The sequence below is a fragment of the Apostichopus japonicus genome, chromosome 10 (genome assembly GCF_037975245.1).
Source record: "Apostichopus japonicus isolate 1M-3 chromosome 10, ASM3797524v1, whole genome shotgun sequence".
Taxonomy (NCBI): domain Eukaryota; kingdom Metazoa; phylum Echinodermata; class Holothuroidea; order Aspidochirotida; family Stichopodidae; genus Apostichopus; species Apostichopus japonicus.
Window position 1 is genome coordinate 10,511,585 of NC_092570.1, and position 21,830 is coordinate 10,533,414.

General features: G+C 38.3%; 1 protein-coding gene across 1 annotated transcript; it reads right to left on the reverse strand.

Moving 5' to 3' along the window:
• Positions 1-4,527: 4,527 nt before the first annotated feature.
• LOC139974973 (sodium-coupled monocarboxylate transporter 2-like) lies at positions 4,528-17,365 on the reverse strand. Its single transcript, XM_071982548.1, has 2 exons — positions 16,139-17,365; positions 4,528-5,882 (listed from the first exon to the last, which is right to left on the reverse strand). The coding sequence occupies exons 1-2, from the start codon at positions 16,700-16,702 to the stop codon at positions 4,647-4,649; spliced, it is 1,800 nt and encodes a 599-aa protein (XP_071838649.1). The 5' UTR covers positions 16,703-17,365; the 3' UTR covers positions 4,528-4,646.
• Between the last annotated feature and the right edge of the window lie 4,465 nt (positions 17,366-21,830).

A 21,830-nucleotide genomic window follows, 5' to 3' on the forward strand; every position in this document is an offset into this window, starting at 1 on the left:
AATCTCAGTATAGATTTAGACGTTGAAACACTGTTTCTTTTTATTGAAAATAACTATTTTATAGAGACAATTTAAACAACAACCATATTATAACCTATATCATGCTGGGTGCGCACTTTACTGTTACAACTATTGCAAATTGCACGTTACGTGGATGGTACATTAAGGGTAAATTATGTTGATGCAGAAGGACGTTAGGGACGTTGCTCTGCCTATCAGGTACTCTAACGAACATGATATTACACGTGTACCATTGGTGCCGGGAGCGCAATTGTTTTCCCACTTCGATATGTCCAATATTGCATAGTAGACGGAGCCTTCGTGTTACGTCATATAGATACTTACATGCACAGTACACGGTCAGCAGCACGCGCGAAATACGAACTTTTGTACGCGAGTACGTATACCACACGTACAAGGACACGTGACATGAGAGATGAGTTAATTTAAGAAAGATGAGTGATTGTAGTGCTCCGTCACTGTCGTCTTTCGAGACTCTGAAAGTAATGGATGTTTGTCAATTTTTAAAAGGAGCTTTTCAACAATTTAATGCAGTGTTCCAAGTCAGTCAGACTTAACTAGGCTAGCCTAAGTAGCCGACACAAGCCTACAGTGTCATTACGGCTACGTACATGGCATGTGTACGAATGTGTACGGTCGTTAGCCCGAGGTAGGCTATTATGTAAACATAGTCAAATTGTTTTATGTTTGTGGCATTTTTAGTGCGCATCTAATACGATTTGAAGAGAGTAAAATTGTTATTAAATTTTTTCAATACCCCAGCCCAGGTACAGTGGCGTCACCAGAATATCGATCAAAAAGCCCAATGGTCACTACGAAAATTTTGCCACATTATGTGCTGCACGTTCGCCACAAGTAGCTACGTACTGAGCATATCGTATGTATTAACAACGGTGCACTAAGTGACGTTGGGTTTGATAGTGTATTAGTATACGTACTATTTATGTACACCATCGATCAGAGCAATTACAGTGACGTTAACAATAAACGACGCCTATTATAATAATTTGGACATATCGAATTGGGAAACTTTATTGCGCGTACCGGGAGCGCCGATGACTAGATGTACTCCTGGACGAGCTTTAGTTCATCAGTTTCTAGAAGTAATCATGGGTTTAACCAAATCAGTGTTGAACCTAAAACCAGAGTATTCCCTTCCATTACCAATGACGTTCATTTGGTTCTCCAACTTTTGACCTGTGTTACAGAATAACGCGATACTAGTCGATCCCATCTTTAAATTCATAAACATAAAACAGGCAAACCTTCCTCCTCGAAAAACTCCATAGACTTTAACCCTATATAATAAAAACTACGACTGAATCTTGTAAAGAAGAATATATGTAGAAAAGGACTACATAGAGCAAATTTATACGTGTTCAATTAACCTTGAAGCTGGTTAATCAGTGCGAAGGAACGCTTACTACGTCCATGGTTCAAAGTAGGCCTATAACACTTGACATTCCTAGAGACACTTAATGCTAACCTTTTGTTAGATGCAAACTTGAACAGAGATATTTTGTAAAGAACAGTCGTCACAGATAGAGCCTGGACACTAGAGGAAAAACTATATGATTCGCTATCAACCCCAGTCCCGTTACATCGAGACTGTAACCATGTGATCATGACAGTGTTAAGTCTAGTGAAGTAAGGGGAATAATAATGATACTTATTTATATAAAAAATAAAAATAAAATAAAATACTGTTAGTAAACTGCTTATCCACTAGAGAGCCTGTTTAAGAGAACGACGTTTCGATCCTAGCAGGATCTTCTTCAGAGGCTAAATGACAAGTAACAGTAACAGAAGGGACAAAAACACGCACAGAATACACACAGGTTAATGTTTGTTTTATAGTTACATCTAAACTAACTTTGTGATCATTACAGTGTTAAGTCTAGTGAAGTAAGGGGAATAATAATAATACTTATTTATATAGCACATTAAACCAACGGTTTCAGTGCACTTTACAAGAAACAGAATGAGTACAAAATACAGCATAGTAGAACAAAGAGCGTAAAGATACACCAAAAGGATTGAAAAATTACAAGGTCCAAAAAGGGTAGTACGTGAATAAATTAGCTTTTAAGCCCCTTTTAAAGGAATAGTCCTATGCTATCTTGTTTTCTACATATGCTTACTAATATAATAAACTTCAAATATATGCATTGAGTTCATTTGAAAGTGATCTAGATAGGCAGAAATAATGATGTTCTTAGGTTACTTTTTGAAATAAAAAACGACTGGTTTTCCTTTTCCAACATTGACCTCGTTCGACCTGTGACGTAGCAGTGACAAATACGATCCTTACGCGTTATCGGTACGGTTAATATCAAGACTGATACTGAACTCGGCTGTCGGTACGAATCGTCTTTCAACTGATATTACTCTTTGGATTTGCTTATTTACCTATACCGTTTTTAATATTTTCAATGGAAACATTTTTCTTTTGATTGTGTCGCTACTGCTTACATTCAATGGCTGAGAATTACGACGGACCCGTGTGGTATAATTTCGAGCCGGAATTCACGGAGGCTCAACTCACAGCGAGGTCTAACGTTAGGCCTAGTGTTATTGCAATGGAAGAAGAAATTTACTGCATTGCTAACTTCTAGGTAAGAACCAACGCACGATAACGGACCGACCGACAACGAAAAACAGCTATCACTGTACGCCTAGTAATCATGTATGTTGGCAAAAACACCAGTACGTAGGCCTAATCGAAACTAGCTGTACTAGTAACGCGTAATAATATTTATGCTTCCTGTTATTATTTATATTTACGCAATTTTTATCTTCCATTACGTAGAAAAGATGTTGATCCATGTTTCGATATATATTAAAGCCTATCTTATAAAATTACGACTTACTCGATGGGTTTTCATTCTGTTCTTGGCTTCGGACTAGGCCAAGTATACGAGTCTAGGTACACAGTTTGGCGTGTCCTAAGTCTCGACCTACGCTACGGTCGAATTTTTTAGGCCATAAAACTAACTTTCCGTGACCAACATGTATCTGTAAAACAAGTCGTTAAAAGATGAAATATGGATTTCATATTGCGTATCTTACCTGGCCAACTGCAAGGTATTTATCCCGGAATTCAACTGCCACTCTGAATAGGTTTGTGCACTGACAATCGCGATGTTTGTATACAGTACAGGGAAAACACTCAAACCAATTTGTCGCTCCTACGTCATCACCAATCTTACACGTGACTTGTTCAAGATTTTTTGAATTATGAATTTCGATGTTTAAGAATCCTTTTTAAAAGATATATGATATTTTTGACTCTAAGATTTTGTCAGAACATTTCAAAAATCCCAATTGCAATTATAAGATTTTTAAGAAAGGCATGAGAAAAATCCTTTAAAAATGTCTATGGTAGGGGCATTCTTAATGTGGGTGGGGTCGTTAGTCCAAAGTTTAAGGCCGCAAATTGAAAAGACCGTACGTCTTAGTTTTAATTTTAGGTGCCTTTAGGAGAATAGCACAGTCTGTTAGATCTGAGTGAGCGAGTTGGAATTTGTAAAGAAACTAAATTGGAAATATAGTTTGGGGCAAAACCATAGATAGCTTTGTAAGTGAGGGTGAGAAGTTTGTTCTTATTCTTTCAGAAATAGGAAGCCAGTGAAGTTGGTGGAGAATAGGTTTAATGTGAGATTTGTTATCTGTGAGGGTAACTCATCTGGCGGAGGTGGTTTGAATGCGCTGAAGCTTAGAGATTTGGTTTAAGCAGGAAGAATAAAAGCTTGTAATATCAGTGAAGTCTGGATGATAAAAAACATACATATTAGATTGTTGTTTACACACCAAGTTTTCTTTCGTTTATGCATGATACAGACATGTCAATTACTGATTGATAAGAGATCTGTGTTGTCTGACAGAGTATTGTGTGTATCTAAGATGAAAAGTGCAGATACTACACAATAACACAATATCTTATCCAAAAGGCTAATTTTATATCGATGATAAGGGAAAGCCAATTCAACCGCCAAGAATGAACTCGACAACACCATAGATTTAAAATCCAGTTACTGACAAGTTTTACAAATAGCTGTAGATTCGCGCAAAACAAAACACCTTAAACCGATTTGGCATTATAGGCAATGGAAAGCATTCTAAAAGACAACTACACTTATTTTGTTACATTTAAAATTTGATTACTTTAATGTTCGACAAAGTAAGCGTTTTATACTAAATATGAATCATTAGAGTCGTTGCTACACTGCTAAAATAGCTTAAGCTTACAATCATTATGGTAATTTGATGTAATTTGTTAGCAAAACAAAATAAAAAATATTTAGTTCCTAAGATTGTTTAACGTTCTTGCATCTTAGTATGTCGTTATAGCAATAATACATTTGCCCTAGAATGTGTAGTTACAGCAATAATACATTTGCCCTAGAATGTGTAGTTACAGCAATAATACATTTGCCCTAGAATGTGTAGTTATAGCAATAATACATTTGCCCTAGAATGTGTAGTTATAGCAATAATACATTTGCCCTAGAATGTGTAGTTACAGCAATAATACATTTGCCCTAGAATGTCAGAGAGAAATGCTGATGTAGATGGTCATACACTGACTTGGTTTACCCTCCGCGTTCCTCCAACATTTCTTCTTCTCATGTACGAATATCCATATCAATTGCGTCAACATTGCCATCACCACTGACTTCATCTGTCTTGGTTCTAGTGTAGACATATCTCGTCTTACCGAGCAAACGTTGCAATTGATCGCCACAATAGAAAGGCTCTAAAATTGACATCTGCAATGCAGGATTGTGACATGGTTTGGCTTTAGTAGCTAAACTAACGATGTAAGCAACCACTAAGGACACGGTGAAGGTGCATGCGCTGTAGAAAAATAAGGACATGTTGTAAAATGTGACCATTGCTGATGGTTTAACACTCTCACTCTCTGAATAAGAGTAAAGATCAGGCAAAGTCGTCCCTTCGGTACTTGCGTAAAGCTCCGTTACGTACGAAGTCACATTCGCCGACGGGCATCCTTCTATTGAAAGGAAAGGGGGTGGCTTAGTAATTGTATAAATCTCTGATCCCAGTTTGATCCACACACCAAAGAGAATTCCAGCCACCAAACCAGAGAGCGCACCCTTGGAGTTACACCGCGGTACGAAAAAACCGAGAAAGAAGACGGCAGATAGTGGCGTAACCAAAATACTTACTAGAGCAATAGTTTCCTCTAAAACCCCACTGAGCTTGGTCGCCAACAAAGCCACAGCTGTACATAGCAGACCGAATGCGAAAGTAAAAAGTTTTGACAAAAATGTCAGCCTTTTGTCAGAGCTATCTTTAAGCATCCGTCCAAGGACTGCCGCTTCCAGTACTGCGGTCATACTATTCAAACTGGAAGATATAGTGCTCAACGAAGCACTGAATGCACCAGAAACTATAAATCCTGCCATACCGGGGTATCGTCCAAAAATATCACCGATTATCAGAGGCACCAATTGATCAAACCGTTGAATCCTGCCTGTTCTCCGAGGGTCACAATCTGCATAATAAGCATAAGCGAAAAGACCAGCTATAACGGCAGAGATGACCGTAAAAGCGGATAATACAAACCCTATCCAAATGACAGCTTGGGCCTGGGGCAGAGTCTTGCAGCAAAGACATCGCTGTATTATTGGTTGTCCGGTTGTAAAGGTAGTGAAAGCTGAAAATATACCTCCCAAGGTACTAGAATAGACAGTGTAACGTATGGTGATGTCTAGGTCAAAACTGAGATTCAGGGATCTTCCGCCCTCGCTTACACGGGTTGACATTTCTCGAAAACCGCCTACTTCCACCAACGCTCCTATGACTATGGCTACTAATCCACTCATCATCAAGAACGCCTGGAGAAAGAAAGAAAACAAACTGAACATATCACTTTATCTCTCTCCATCAATTGAGACTGCCCTCTTCTAAATGTCAATATTCTATATTAGTTGTAAATTGTATAAATTACAAATAGCAATATTAAGGTGCATTTCGATGTACAGTGGCACGTGGAGGTAGTAGGAGGTTCAACTACTCGGTTTTACATAGTCTCAAACTTCACTCAACCGTCATGTTACGTGGTAACAAAACGTACTCTCAAAAGCAGATGATTCTTTTTGGTTTCGATGAGATCGTAACCTTTGTAGTCATGTAGGCCGATGTCTGTGTGTGTGCGTGCGTATGTATGTGTGAGCGCGCGGGCGCGTTTGTTTTGCTATCTGACCGAGGACTTGAACAAAAGAATTTCAGGTCCTCGGTTGTGATTTCTAAAGAATCACCACGTCCTCGGAAGAATTCTATTGTATGGGGTATTGTTAAGGTTAGGGTTCATGGATTTGAACAATGGAAAATACAATGGGGTCCTCGGTCTGAATGTAATACAAACATGTGCGCATGTGTGTGTGTGTGATGCCTTGCTTGTAAACATGATATCTCAAGAAGGGAAGCTTGGACCAATGTCATATTAAAAGTAGGGGTACCACATTCAGTAGAAGAAGAATATTGTTTAAGAGGAGGTCAAAGGTTATTTCGGTTCACCAGGGGTCAAATTGTGAATAGCTTGCAACACGATATCTCAAGAAGAGAAGCTTGGACCAATCTCATATTTCGTGGGTAGGAGAACAACATTCAGCGAAAACGCCTATTGTGTTTTGGTGGAGGTCAAAAGTCATTCGGGGTCAAATTGTGAAAACCTTGTTAACACGATATCTCATTTAGGGAAGTTTGGATCAATCTCGTATGTCATGTGAAGGAGTACCACATTCATTAAAAGAAGCCTACTGTCTTTGGTGGAGGTCAAAGGTCATTTGAGGTTACTAGGGGCCAAATTGTGAAAACAATTTAAGCACAATATCTCAAGAAGGGAATCTTAGACCAATCTCATACTTAGTATGTAGTTGTGACCACTGGCGGATCCAGGGCCTTTGTTTGGGAGGGGCCAAAGTGGCATTAGAGTGATATGGGGGAGGGGTCTAAGGGGAAAATTTTCTATTGCTGAATGCCCTCAGATGCAATTTGGTGCGACAAAAGTGTACAATGGTGATGTTAATTTACTTCTAAAAAAAATGTTTCCCAGGTGTAATTTTCTAAACCATTTATAAAACAAAGTTGGGATCATCTTTCTCAAGAAATTTTATTTCTCATAGGTTATAAATTTCTTACAACCAGCCTGTAACTGCAAACTGGTGTTAAACTGTAAATCCTCATGCTCATACATTTACATAGCTCCCAACTCTTGAGAAGGCAAATGCTGGTCCATGCCACGAATCGCCGTCCTGGTGGAGGGGTATAAGGGGAGGTGTCCCCCTCCCCTTTTGAATTTTTTTGGAATCCTGGTGATGCCTACATGGAAAATGGTGGCACTTAGAAAGGCTTTTGTCACCCAAAATTTTCTGAGAAATATGCATTTTTTTGTGTGTAACATCAATAAATTGAACAGTAGGTGATAATTCATTCTTTCCCGTGGCATGAAAATGTTCGCTGCTCGCCCCAATGAAAAGAAATATAGGCTAATTTGAGGTTCAAATGATGCTGTAAAGGAGGTTTTATACTCTATTATGCTAAATGCTAAAGAAATGATGGTTGCTAAGTCAAAATTTGATGCAAATTATTTTATGTATACTTGACAATTACAATGCGGTTTTTCGGACGCTTGTGCGGGTCAGCGGGTTTGGGTGTTAGAATGCGGGTCTAATTCCCGCGAATTGCGGGTCAGTTGGGAGCTCTGCATTTAATTTTAAACCAGAAAACGAAAAGGTTTAGACTAGTCTACCACTGCTATTCCTCTCGATTTTTTTAATTTCCAATCATATGATTTAGCGGATGTTCGGAAACACTTTTTGGCTCACCTTTGGGGGGGGCATGGCCCCCCTTGGCCCCCCCTTGGATCCGCCAGTGGTTGTGACACGCCATGTAGAAGAATCCTATTGGTTTTCGTGGAGGTCAAAGGTCATTTGGAGTCACCAGAGGTCAAATTGTGGAAACCTTGTTTCATAATCTACCGTATCTCCAACTGACCAGCCTGTTAAATAACATGTTCGTTACGCATCATAACAAAAGGACAGATTGTTGGCAATTGGAAATTACCTTATGGGCATCCGCAGATCAGGGGCGTATCCAGGATTTTCCAATAGGGGGGGCGCCAGGCATGAATGATCGCCGTCCTGGGGGATGGGTCTAAGGGGAGGGGTGTACAATTTTTGCTTTCGAAGAAGGGCTGAAATGCAAAATGGTGTCATATGCATGGGCGGCGATCCGTACTTCCGAGTGGGGGGGGGGGATATGACCTTGTTGACTATCTAAGCGTAGCGCCACCATGCGTTGGCGCGAAGCGTAAAAGAAAATTTTGGGATTAACAAACCCTCTAGATGGCCGGAAACGGCACTTCCCGAGGTTTCCAAGCGGCATATACCCAACTTTAAAATAGGGATGTCATGTCCGAAATATCTCATAATCAGGATCCAAAAACTTTTTTTTTAATTTCGGGTGTTATTTTGGGAAAATTGCCCCTGTCAATCTTGTTTCAGGCGCAACGTTAGAATGTTCGAGAGCTCTGTTATATTATTCGATGAAGAAAATGGCCTCATGCAGGCTATTATAGGCCTATACACATGCAATACACAATTACACATAGTTACATACCTAGGTACCGATTGCTAGGGCATCCAGGTGAAACGTGTATTAAGCATTACCCTGGTTACATGAGATTCTCAGCTGTTCGAGGGAACATGTACGTGTGTAGGCCTACTATAGGGCCTATATGAATACTATGAGGGTGCATATATGTACTATATCAATACCGTGGGCGCAATAATACATTTTGTTGATATAGGGCCAATGAAGCCTACAGTCAACTATTTTTGCTTTATAAAGACGCTTTATTTGAAAAGATCGCACTGCGTTTATGGTAGGCGAGAAATGAAGCTAAAAAAGAGCCGTACATTAACGAAGATGCATAAATGTAGGCATGAAAGTATTCTTATCCCCGGCATTTGGTGGGGGGGGGGGAGGGATATGGTGCATTACATCCCCTCCACCCATTTTCATGGGGGATATATCCCCCCTTCCACCCAGGATCGCCGCCCATGGCCATATGTGATCCATTTTTCGACCTTAATAATAAGCAACATTTCCAGTAAATATGGACACAAAATGCACAATTTAGTATGGCTGGCATGTCACTTAGTGTTTATAGTGATAATACAAACACAGTTACCATCTATGTTTCTAAAATTATTATGCCGCCGAACTTCGCCAGAACCTTTTTTTGGCAAACAAAAAATAAAGCATACGGGAGGGGAGGGGGGGTTGAGCGATCACCGACATCTCACATAAAGGTCGTCATCAATTTTTTTTTTTTTTTTTTGCTAAACTTTTTTTTTTTGGTGACGGCCAATAGGGGGGGCGCGCGCCTGTTGCGCCCCCCCCCCCTGGATACGCCCCTGGTTCTATGGAGATTTGGACAGCAGTCATAGTGGCGAGTGAATTTTGCGTTTTAGTGAGAAGATTTTTAATCACGGTCGCCAAATAGCGAGTACTTTTGAAAATATTTCAATGTCGAAGCCTGAAAACCTTTAAACATAATTTCTCATAGTAGAAATCATGGATACTTTTCATACAATGAATATGGATTTACCACACTGCAAAAACTGCGGTGTTAAAATATCGGTGTTAAAATTACGGTGTTAAATTGAGTGTTAAATTAACACCAGACAGAATATTTTGGAATAATGGGGTGTTAAAAAATTGGTGTTGTAAATTTTGGTGTTGAAATTCTAGGTGTTCAAATCTCGGTGTTAAAGTCGGTGTTAAATTAACACCAAGCAGTATCGATTTCATCAGGCCTACGTAATCGGGTTGTACCAATTTATGGAAATTGATCGATTGTTTCTAGTATCTCATTGTAGGCTAACTTGTACCAAAACACAACAATAACTCCCAAAGCTGACCTGGCATAGGATATTTTCAACACGAGTTGCCTAATTATTGATGACTGTAAGTTTGGCTGTTGATATGCAAATTAGATGCGATCCATTCAATTATGGTGGCTATAGTAATATATTTCGAAAAATAACATAATAAACGAGGTTATTGCAGGATTAATAATGTTATAAAAGTGTCTTATTAACTCAGTAACCGAATAAGCCAATGAAATAACGAGATATATTTAGTTTTCTTGAATTCTTCAACAGATTTGGTATTCACTGTATACTTTTTTGAAAACTACAAAGATGAATAGTGTCAGATAAATACAACTGTTATTCTTTGATGACGTAATGCTTTTTGCACGGACTCCATCATATTCATAAAGGAACTCTCTGCTAATATGATGGTATACCGGGTATGCAATATGTATGTTGTGCCATTATATTGCACCTTTTTCAACACCCAATGGATTTACAAGAAACAACACCACTGAGATTTGAACTTTAAATCTCGGTGGTGTTGTTTTAAATTTTAAATAAACCCAATAAGGTGTTGGAAAAGTACTCCAAGACCGGTGTTAATTTAACACCCACGGTGTGGTCATATATGTACACCGCCGGAGAATCAAATTCAACACCGTCGGTGTTAAATTCAACACCGGAGTTTTTGCAGTGCATATTAAGTACAATAATCCTGTTGCTTGTGAGGTCACCAGAGGTCACCAGTGGTCAAACTCTGAAAACCCTTTTACATGATAACTAACGATGGGAATCGTGGATACTTCTCATACTTGGTGTGTGGGATGCATCACATTGAGTACGCTACCCCTAGTGCTTTGGTGGAGGTGTATATTGCCACGCACAGCAGACTGACCCGTGTTTACCATGCCATAGTGTAATTGTACATTAAAATAGTGGTTAGGGCCATTATATTGTAACAGCTATTTCTGGTTAACAAGCAGAAGTCTAGTGCAATGACGTCATAGGAACCAGGATGCATTTTTCATTCTGGTTGATGGAGACTTTCTTCGCGGATTTTACAAAAATCATCACCAGTGTCTAAGGTGTAGTCAACAGGGATCACCTAGAATGGTTACTATATACATCCTTTGGTAGTATTTAATCTCTTCTTACTGTCGGAGAATAATCAGTTGCTGTACGATCTTCAGAACATTCTTTCAAAAAAGAGAAGCAAAACAGCGTATTCCATAGGCAAACACTTGAAGTCATGTCAATAGTTGGCAGAGAAATTTGTTCTTACACGTCTGAGTGGGCGTCCTGTTGTATGTTGGATGGACACTGCTGCGTATATTTAAAGCGACTGTATCACGACTGAATAGGTTCATAAATACTATTGTGTGTCCAAATCGCTATAGTAGTTAAAATCTTTAGTGTTAAAGCAGATATTGCACCTTTACAGGGACCACATACACACATTGGTCTGTGAGAACCCTTCCATATTGTCCAACACCATTTTCCCTTGACAAACCTGTTATGCACGTGTTATTTGAGGTTGTATGAAACGTACGTCTTCCTATGCAGTGTCTGTTGCATCTGATGAACTGACCATATAGAATGCGTGTTAGGCAAAGTAAATCAGCCGCTTTGATTGATGAGCCTAATATGATTTCAAGGGGCCATTCCTCAAACAGTGATGTAGGGTAGAAATACAACGTGGACCGATAACCGATTTTTAAACGGTCTACAGCATACCTAAAATGGTTTAACCCCTTACGGTATTCTTTTATTAGCACATATTCTCCGTACGTGATCATATAAATTTTTCTCCTTTATCTGCAACATCATTGTCATTGAATGCAGTCCGATCGAGAAGGCTACTGTATGATACATTCATTTCATAATAATTCAGTTCGCTATTAAACATGCTCTCGTGTAGGATGCGGGTTTCAACTTGTACTATCATCCAAGTAAACCCCGGAATTTTACTTTACACTAATATCATCAACACTCTTGCTGAATAATATCTAGATACTATCTGCTGGTTTCAAAGATTTTCCAGTTTCTTCTCCTTTTTTGAAGTTACTCTTTACATTTGTAATGCAGGCCATTACTTTTTTTTTTTTTTTTTTTTTGGAGACGTAATTTTTAGCGCCTTCGAGTTTGCCTTAGAACTTCCAGTGGAGTTTGTCTAAAAAAAGTTAGATTCTACTGAGCCTTCTGGGTTTATATATCTCTATGGTGGGAACCTGCGACTTAGTTCACTCTCATCGATCGTTGCGGTAAGCGGAGACGGTTTGTTCAAAGGCTTGGAGAATTAGGTGGCGGGGCGAGCAGGACCCGAGATTAAAAGGACCGAGTCGATACAGGCTAACAACGGTTTATATATATATATATATATATATATATATATATATATATATATATATATATATATATATATATATATATATATATATATATATATATATATATAATATATATATATATCTATATATATCTATATATATATATATATATATATGTATATATATATCTATATATATAAAGGCTTGGAGAATTAGGTGGCGGGGCGAGCAGGACCCGAGATTAAAAGGACCGAGTCGATACAGGCTAACAACGGTTTATATATATATATATATATATATATATATATATATATATATATATATATATGTATATATATATATATATGTATATATATATATGTATATATACATATATATATATATATATATATATATGTATATATATGTAAGAATTGCGGGATATGGGGTTCTTGTCAGCAGCTAGCTGTACAACAAGATTATTGGGAATTCCCCTAGTGGTCACGATGTGTGAAGACAGCTGACCACTGTATTACAAATACAACAGGCTAAAAAACAAGAATAAGACTGGCTGTTAGGTATACAGTATAAGTAGCTATATTTGCTCGGTCACACACAGGAAAGTATGCAACATAAAGAATCTTGGAAAAGTACTCTTTACTGTTACACAATTAAACTTGTATCAACAGTTAAAAACAAGAGATATAATATAAACAACTAGGGGTGTCAAGTGGCCACAAGACTAATACATGTATGTGCACATTAATAAAAAAAGATAGAGCTTATCTGGCGGGCGGGTCTGTATAGTCCAGCAACACGGCACGGCAATGTAGTAGAATAACTGGTAGGCACGGTGATGCAAGGTTTAATAAATGAATGTCCGATAGCAGGAAATTACGAAATAGAAGGTGAGAGGTAAGAGTTCCGTGAATATACTCCAGTGGATATAGATACGAGGGAGAGTTCCAGGAATACTCCAATAAAATATATATATCCAAAGAAATGTTCTTCCCAAGGAGAGTAGGTAAAGTCCAGGTACAAGAGACAGTAGGTAGAAGACTAGGTGACGTCCACGTAAAAGAGTAGGTGAAGTCCCGGTAAAAGATAGGTTAAAGAGTAGGTGAAGTCCCAGTAAAAGATATGTAAATACAAAATGGCAACTAGCAGGACACAGCTCTCAGTTCCATATAATCCATTAAAACGATGAAATAATGTTTACAAACGTACAGCAAATCAATTATAGACAATTAATTCCTCGGACAGCAAAAGTTATATGAATGTAGATAAATATTCTCAAAGCACAAGATAGACAACTTCTCTATTTTTATATATACTGTAGTGTACAGACTATGATATCAAGGGTGGCTAATATACAAACATGCCCTGTTGACTGGCTGAAAACCAAACTGCCTCTCTCTCCTAAGACACCTTGGAGGAAGCTCCTAAACCACAGGGTAACAACATGTGACCCTTTTAACACCTCTGATTGGCTATACACACCCTAGATACCAAGAGTAACACTTAGAACCAATCAGAGCTAATTACACAGGCTAATCTACATACAAATGTCTATCCTATAACTGAAACAACTAAGACAAGGCATCCCTTATCTAAGAAAAGAAAGTAAGAAGAGAAGATGTGTACTAAAACCAGCAACTTGGCAGAACAAAGAAAGTACTGTTGCCACTGGCTCACTACTAAATATACAGGGGAATATGAGCACAGGTTGTGGAAGAGTATCGGCACCTATTACATAACCACTAGGAAAGGGGAGAACAAGAAACAGAAATAGAGCTATTTACATATACATATATATATATATATATATATATATATATACATATATAGTAAATAAATCAAGAATAGTACACCAGAATAATTCCACTGCACGACCAGTTTCGTCCTTTTCGGACTCATCAGGCGAAGGTAAGAATCGAACTCCCGGATCTTGTGTCGCACACCGAAGTCCGTGCCACTCGACCACAGTGATAAAACTGGTGTGTGAATGCGTATAAAAATTGACTTGTATACCTGTCATTCAGGGCGTATTAACCAAGTGTTATGATTTTACAGAGTGCACCCCTGGTGCTTTGAATCTGACAATTTAACACATAATATATATCTGTCATACCACTTGCTACACATTAATTTCGAATTTAGGCGGAGAATTTGGCGGAGTGTATAGCCTAGTGGTTAACGCCGGCGTCTCCCAGTCATGAGATCCCCGGTTCGATTCCCCGCCGACAGCAATGTGTGTCGTCTGGCAAGGGTGTTGTTCAATAACAACTTCCCGACATGGACGTTAAATGGATGTGTGCCGAGAGATTGGCTACGGTCAGCTTGCGAGTCTATATGCCTCCATGGCTTCTTTCGCGAGTTCCTGCTTGCGGGAAGATCACTATATATATACATACATACATACATACATTTACGGCTTGGCTTGCCTATAAAGAGTGGTTATTCCGTTCTGTAGTTCTATTAGATTTGTGGGTGTCAACTTAACTAATAATGGGGATAATCTCTTCCGATTAAACGATGAACAGAAGCTGTCCAGGCTGACGAATGAACTCAGGATTTGGAATGCACGTGATCTCACTCCCATGCATCGGTTAATATATAATTGTCAAGAGCTTTGCAATTAGCCAGCTATGTTTTTCTTTCCCAGGTATTGCCAAACCCTCCAAAGGATGTTTTCAATAAAATACAAAGTATTATTCTTAACGGCACTGCTGACAAGGTTAGAAGGCTCACTGTATGATTAACCCATTTGAAAAGAAGGGTTAAAAATCATTCATATTCACAGCTTTGCAGGGGCCTTGAAACCTCCTGGGTAAAGAGATATTGTGATAAACCTAAAATGGTTACTGGAAGTTATTCTTCGATTCTTTCCTTGTATCTTTATCTTATTGTAAGTTTTAGGTCAATGATATCAAAGGTATATAAATAGTTTTATAAGATAAATTTGTATTGCGTGTAGTAAAACCATTCTTATGACCCCGCTCAACAGCTTTGGTGTTCAGAATATTTTGGAATAAAACTTCGTCTAGTTAGATTTTTTACTAATTACCAATCTCAATGCGAAATAATTGTGTAACGGTCTTAGTTTGACAGTGAGATCAAGTGCTTTTGTCTGGATCGGCTGTTGATCTCAATTTGTGTAGTCTCTTCTACCAGTTTCAGCATAGCTAGGCCTTGGAAATAACGTTTGACTTTCGTCACGTTTATGATTATGGGACAACTTGAACAAACCTGGCTAGGCCTGTGAGCAATTGTATTTTGTCTAGGCCAGCAACGGTTGGGTAGAATAGGGTTCGTGAAAACAACAACGTGAAGAATACCAGTCAGAAAACCAGTACACTTAAGATGGCAAAACATCTCTTTAATTATTTCTTAAAGCATTTTCCTACTGGCTATCAGTCATAATTCGCACAGTATAGAATAATTTAAGGAATTTTGAGACAGGTTTGCTGTTGTTGCTGCTAGGATTTTTGGAAGATAGCTACTGTAACAACCTCAGACTTTTATTGCGTAAAACATCGCTTTGATTTAGGCAGTGTAATGGAGTAATAACGATATTTTTTTCGCCCATCAATCTGCAGCTAAAAGACAAAATAAATAACGGGGCAAATGTACGAAGTCGCGCTAATCGAGTAGCGGTTCAAAGTAGCAGTATAAGGTACTGTGTAGGCTTAGGACTCGCGCACACCTAGCTACTGTATATAGTATCTACCTATATCAGACACTTGCGACAATTTGAACAAAAACCAATTCGCATACATTTTCGTGTAGAACGATGCTTCAATTACTTGAATGGTGAGTGTTCATAATTGTAGTATGGATTATGAAACGCAACACACCTCTTCAAATTGAAAATTGTGTACGTTTCACTTTATATAGCCCTACCTGAAATACGTCGGTCCAGATAACAGCCTTCATTCCACCAATGGTTGTATAGAAACTGCATATCAAGGTAACTACCAAGATGGACAGGACGACCGACATTCCCGTAATCAAGCTTAATGCCAGGGCTGGAGCGTAGACCACGAAACCCATATAGACGGTAGCGAATACATAATATAGTATAATGCCGGCTATTTTAACACTCTTGTCAAATCTCATCTCTAAATATTCGTAAATACTCGTTAGCTTGAGTCGGTAGTAGATAGGTACAGCTGTTCTCGTTACGATATAAATGGCGAAGATCCTTCCTGGTATTGTAAGGAGAATGTTTGGACCAAAAAAGTAAACCTCTGAAGGAACTCCGATGAATACTACAGCAGATATTGCTGTTGCCATGTAGGAAATGGCTATCGGGAGCACTCCCATTTGACGATCTCCTAAGAAATAAGTAGCTGTATTGTTTTCTTTTCTTCCCGACACGGCGAAGTAAATACCAATCAAAGCAGATAAGACAAAAGATGCTCCAAGAACAATAAAATCTACAGCTGTGAACAATGTGGTCGCCATTGCCGCCACTTTTACGTCTCTGATAGAGAACTTGCAGCCTACAGATAAAATTACAAATAGGGCTACTTCTTAACGTGTGTGTGATGTTTGTTTCTGCAAGTATTTCACAAAGCTTGCTACAGACAAATCGTTGAAAAGCAGTGCTTCAGTGAATACTTTTACAGCAATTAAATATAACCTTCAAAACACAGGAGCTTCATAGAAGGGTACGGTACCGTAAGTAGTTCAATTCACAGACTGACTGTTATTGTAGGTCTATTAACTTACCCTACTAAGCTATACAATAACCCATATGGTGTAAGACCAAAGGGTATATCAGCAGACCGAATACTCTACGTCATCAATTGACGTTTCATCAGATCGAAAGCACATCCTTTTGGTAGCCTGGAATTTCGGCTTCTGCCGTGATTGAAACGGGTGGTGATTGGCTGCATTGAGAAGGACTATAGGTCCTTCAACTAACACTTTGTCCCCGTTCTGGTGTAGTGACGAATGTGCAAAATGTGAGTTTTGAGAAAACGCTCTTCGACTTTAGTATATCGTAATTAAAAACGATATTTTGTACCGAAAGTTGCCAATATATGACATTTAACAAATATAGAACTTTGAGTTCTCATATTTGTTGCTGATCGAAAAATTTCTTACACAGTAGTAATTTTAGTTTAAAAAATTCGTCGTTACGTCATGTCATTTTCAGTTAATTTTAAAAATTCGTCACACATTCGTCACTATGCTAGAACTAAATTATGAGGTTTCTTCCTGTCACAGACTAGTATTCGTCACCTTTGTGTGTAGTAGCCATAGGGTACACCGTGTATGTTCACTGTCACATGGGGAGAGGCGGTGGGGCGTTGAGTAGGTGGAATATAACCTTAGGATAGAAGAAAGTAATCGAAGGGGTGGTACATTGGTCTTATTGATTTTAAAAAGAACGTCCACGGTCTACTACAATGTATAAAATAGACAAGGAATTTGCATGGGCTACACGCAGGTATATCAACGTACGTGTTTTAGTATGTTTTTCTTGGGTGGCAGGGATTGGGTCGGATATGATGAGGGGAGGGGGTATAGAGGGCAAGGAGAGCCGACTGTTGAAAGGGGTGGTATATTGGTCTTATTAATTTTTTTAAAAGAACGCCCACCTTTTGTTGCGATGCATAAAATAGACAAGGAATTTGTATGAGTTATGGGCGGATATGTGTTTTAGTATGTTTTTCTTGAGTGACATGGATGGTGTCGGATAGGGGGATGTTTGGGGTAGAGAGGGCAAGGTGACCCGGCTGCTGGAAGGGTGGTACATTAGTCTTATTTATTTTAAAAAGAACTCCCACCATTTTCTACAACGTATAAAATAGACAATGGATTTGATGAAATGTGAACCCATGCAGTTGCAAACATAATAGTTCCAGGCGTAACCTGTTAAGTCGGAACTCTTATGAAGCACACAGACTACGGAAATTTGTGTGCAATTCTTCATTTTCAAGTTAGTGTTTTACGTGAAATGTCTCTGACAATAGTTTCTAAGTATCCTTCAAACGTTAAAGAGGCCATGACACGAAAAATCCAACTAATCGAGAGTAACTTCCTCTGAATCTATGAGAAAATCTATGTTCAAAACTATCCTCATCACCTTGAAAACTTCAAGGACTAATTAGAAATTAACGTTTTAATATTCGCATCCGAAAATAGATATCTGAAAATGCGATTTCAAAACAAGACAATGATGACGTCATGTTAGGAACACAAGTGCCAAGCCCAGGCACGTACCCGATGCGCGACGATCATACCGTCACACATACACGCACATTTACAGTGAGAGAACAACCACTGTATTACGCTATATCGCTAGAAATTTCAAGTTTGTTTTACAACATTTTGTAAAATATCCGAGAGAAATGCCGGTCCGTTGTGTTGTTGGGGGCTGCACAAATGTCATAACCCATGCAATTAGCCTTCATCGATGGCCGAAGGACGAAAAAAACACGGCGATTATGACCAAGTTAGTACACAACACCAGCGCCGATTCACTGGGCCTAGCCAGTATACAGCTCCGTATGTAGCGAACACTTCACGGAAGCATACTACGATCCCTCCTTTTTTATGAAATAAAACAAATGGGCTTTAACGGGTCGACATAAACGAGTCGTTCTTCTGTCAAGTATTCCACATTAAAAACTCCGAAGACCAGATTGGAGAACAGAAAACCTCCAATGGGCAAGTGGCGATCCTTGTACATGTATATGAATACATAGCCAACACACTGTACATATGGGTTGTAAGTCACCGTAACACAACGCACAATACGGTTTAGGGAGTTCCGCGAATTCCAACAACACATGCACAAAATGGACTGGATTTTGTTTTTAAATGCTTCGTTAACAAATTCTTACCACGTTGTATGTTCCTTGCAATAGTTCCGAACGGTTTTGTTCTTCGATATGTTGTGGAGCGTCAATTTCGGCTCGTTTAACAGGCTCGAACTGATACGGTTCTAATTCCTCAGGTCCACCCTCAACGTTCGGTTCAATATTGGCATGATCATCGCCTTCACTCTCTGCTTCGAATATGAGAAAGGGCACTCTAATTATAGCCCAATGTTACTGCCTGGTGAAGAACCACTATCACTTTGAACTTCGGTTGCCGCATTTGGTTCTAAATCTGACATTCCATGGAAAATTTCGATCTGATTTCGCGCCGACTTGTTATCGATTGTGTTGTGTATTTATGTACACTTGTCGTACTGTAAGTATGATATGTGTTCGGAGGAATCAGCGAGAGCCGAATCGTGTTCATAACATGACGTCACATGACGTCATGAGATTAGGAAAATTTTCAGCCGAACGAACTTTTCAAACGCGAAGAGGGTAAATTAAATCTCAATTTTCGAAAGGAAAAATCAAATTTTTAACTGGCAGAATGGTTGATATATGTTCTAGAGAGCATGCTTAGATGGATCCCAAAAAGACAGGACGTTGAAATTTTCGTGTCATGGCCACTTTAAGGAAGCTATTGCGCTATACTATCCCCTTAAACGGAATATGAAATTTTTCTTACGCTCACAGGCATATTCATAATATCCAACCAAACCTCGTGTGAATCCTCAGATTTAAAGAAGGAAACAACTGTGCCATTGTTCAAGTGTTTTCAAGTTGTACTATAGTATGTGGCTCCTTCTTATTATTCCCTTCCAGTATAAACATACAATTTATAGAGAAGAGCCATATAATACCTCAACAAGAAGAATAACTAATATAAAAAGGGGAAGAAATGTTAAGATGATAGGATATCATATCATATCAAATATATTTACACATAAAACATTTAATATATAAAACGATATAATAATGTAATAATAATAATAACAAACACTTATAAAGCGCAATAAGGCACCGGCATCAATGCGCTTCACAAAAATAGAATAAATCTTAAAAAGTACACAATAAACACATGATTAAAATTACACAAGTAAATACAATGGAAAGATATAACAAACAGACTACAACATACAGTGTAAGAATAACTAATATAAAAGGGGCAAAAATGTTAAGATGATAGGATATCATATAAAATACATCTACACATACAAAAGTTAATACATAAAACGATATAACAAACAGACAAACATTTTAAGTGCTCGGATGAAATGTATAAAGCAGCATGCGGTAAATAAATGAGTTTCTGTAAACTTATGTTCGGTATTTTGTGGGGATTTCTGTTCGATTTGTGCAAGAGTTTTTTTAGTACAGTATACAAAGGGTGGTTCTAATCACTTTATATCTTGTTTGCAATTGTTGTAAACTCAGTTCTTGCAGCAGCATTTACTTTTTCTAAAAGTATATTGTAATTTAGATTAAATATAGCTGATGTGTATTTAAGAAACTTCATTCTTCTTTCATTGCTTTTTTTGCAATATGAAATGGTACCAGACAGGCATTGCATATAGATCACATCTACTAGGGTAAAATAATAGTATTGAAAACATTGTCCTTAGTACTTTGGTTAAAGAGAGACACAACGTAAGCCACACTAGATACTATATTTTGCTTAATACCTTTGATACATTGCAAGTAAAGGTCAAACTGTCCTCGATGTATACTCCCAGCACTCAGTTTTGGAGGTTCTATCCACCTCAGATCCCTCAGTAATAATACGTTGCGATTTTGATAGAATGGGACCTTCATGTTTTATGCTTTTATTTTCAAAAACAAATTTCCTTAACTGTTTGGGGTTACGCAATAAGTCTTGTGGTCACATGTTGGAACTATGTCATTTAGAGAACACTGATAATTTAAGTGGTCAGTTTCAACAGAGCTCTTAGAAATTTTGCATTATACAGCAGTATCATCGGCATATTTTGTAACACAAATGTTTGAGTTTGACCTAATTTCATCAGTATATATAGTAAATAATGTAGCAGATAATGGACCCCACCGAGGCACACCAACCTTTATTTCCGATATTTCCAATAAACCTTTATCCAACTTAACTTGTCTGGACCATTCTTCAAGAAATTGTGTCTGCGAATGCATAAGCCATGTTAAATCGTGAAAGATCATTCATTAATTGATTTGGCAAGATATATACACGCACTTGAAAAGTCACGAAAAATGAACATTTGTTATTTTTCTTTCCTTGCAATCTCAATGAGACACAATATCATGGATTAAATAAAATGTTTGATATCTGCAGTACATGGTTTCTTCGAATGGCTTGTAACTTCCGTTCTGGAACAGCAAGTGCCTTCTCCTTTCTTATGTCGAGCAACCTTATGGGTTAACAATCCCAATGTATGGAAACCAAGGCTGTGGGTGTATCAGTTTGGTGATGTTCATTTGGTTTGTGTGTATACATGTTGTTTTTCCCCCAAAAGGTCTGGTATAGCTTCCCCTATGATCCTGGACTTCTCAGCCTGTAGAAGAAAAACATCCAAGATTCTGTCAAATCTGAAGGTTGCTATACAGATTTTCTATAGTAATTCGGTCTAAACCCCCCTCGTCTATAGCAAAGTAAGTATACTTAAGAATAAAATATGCTAGTATAAGTTTCATGTAAAAGTGAGTGACCTTTAACTATGTAACTAGGTATTACTAAGCCAGATAAAGGTAATTACAAGTCAGGCTAGAGTAAT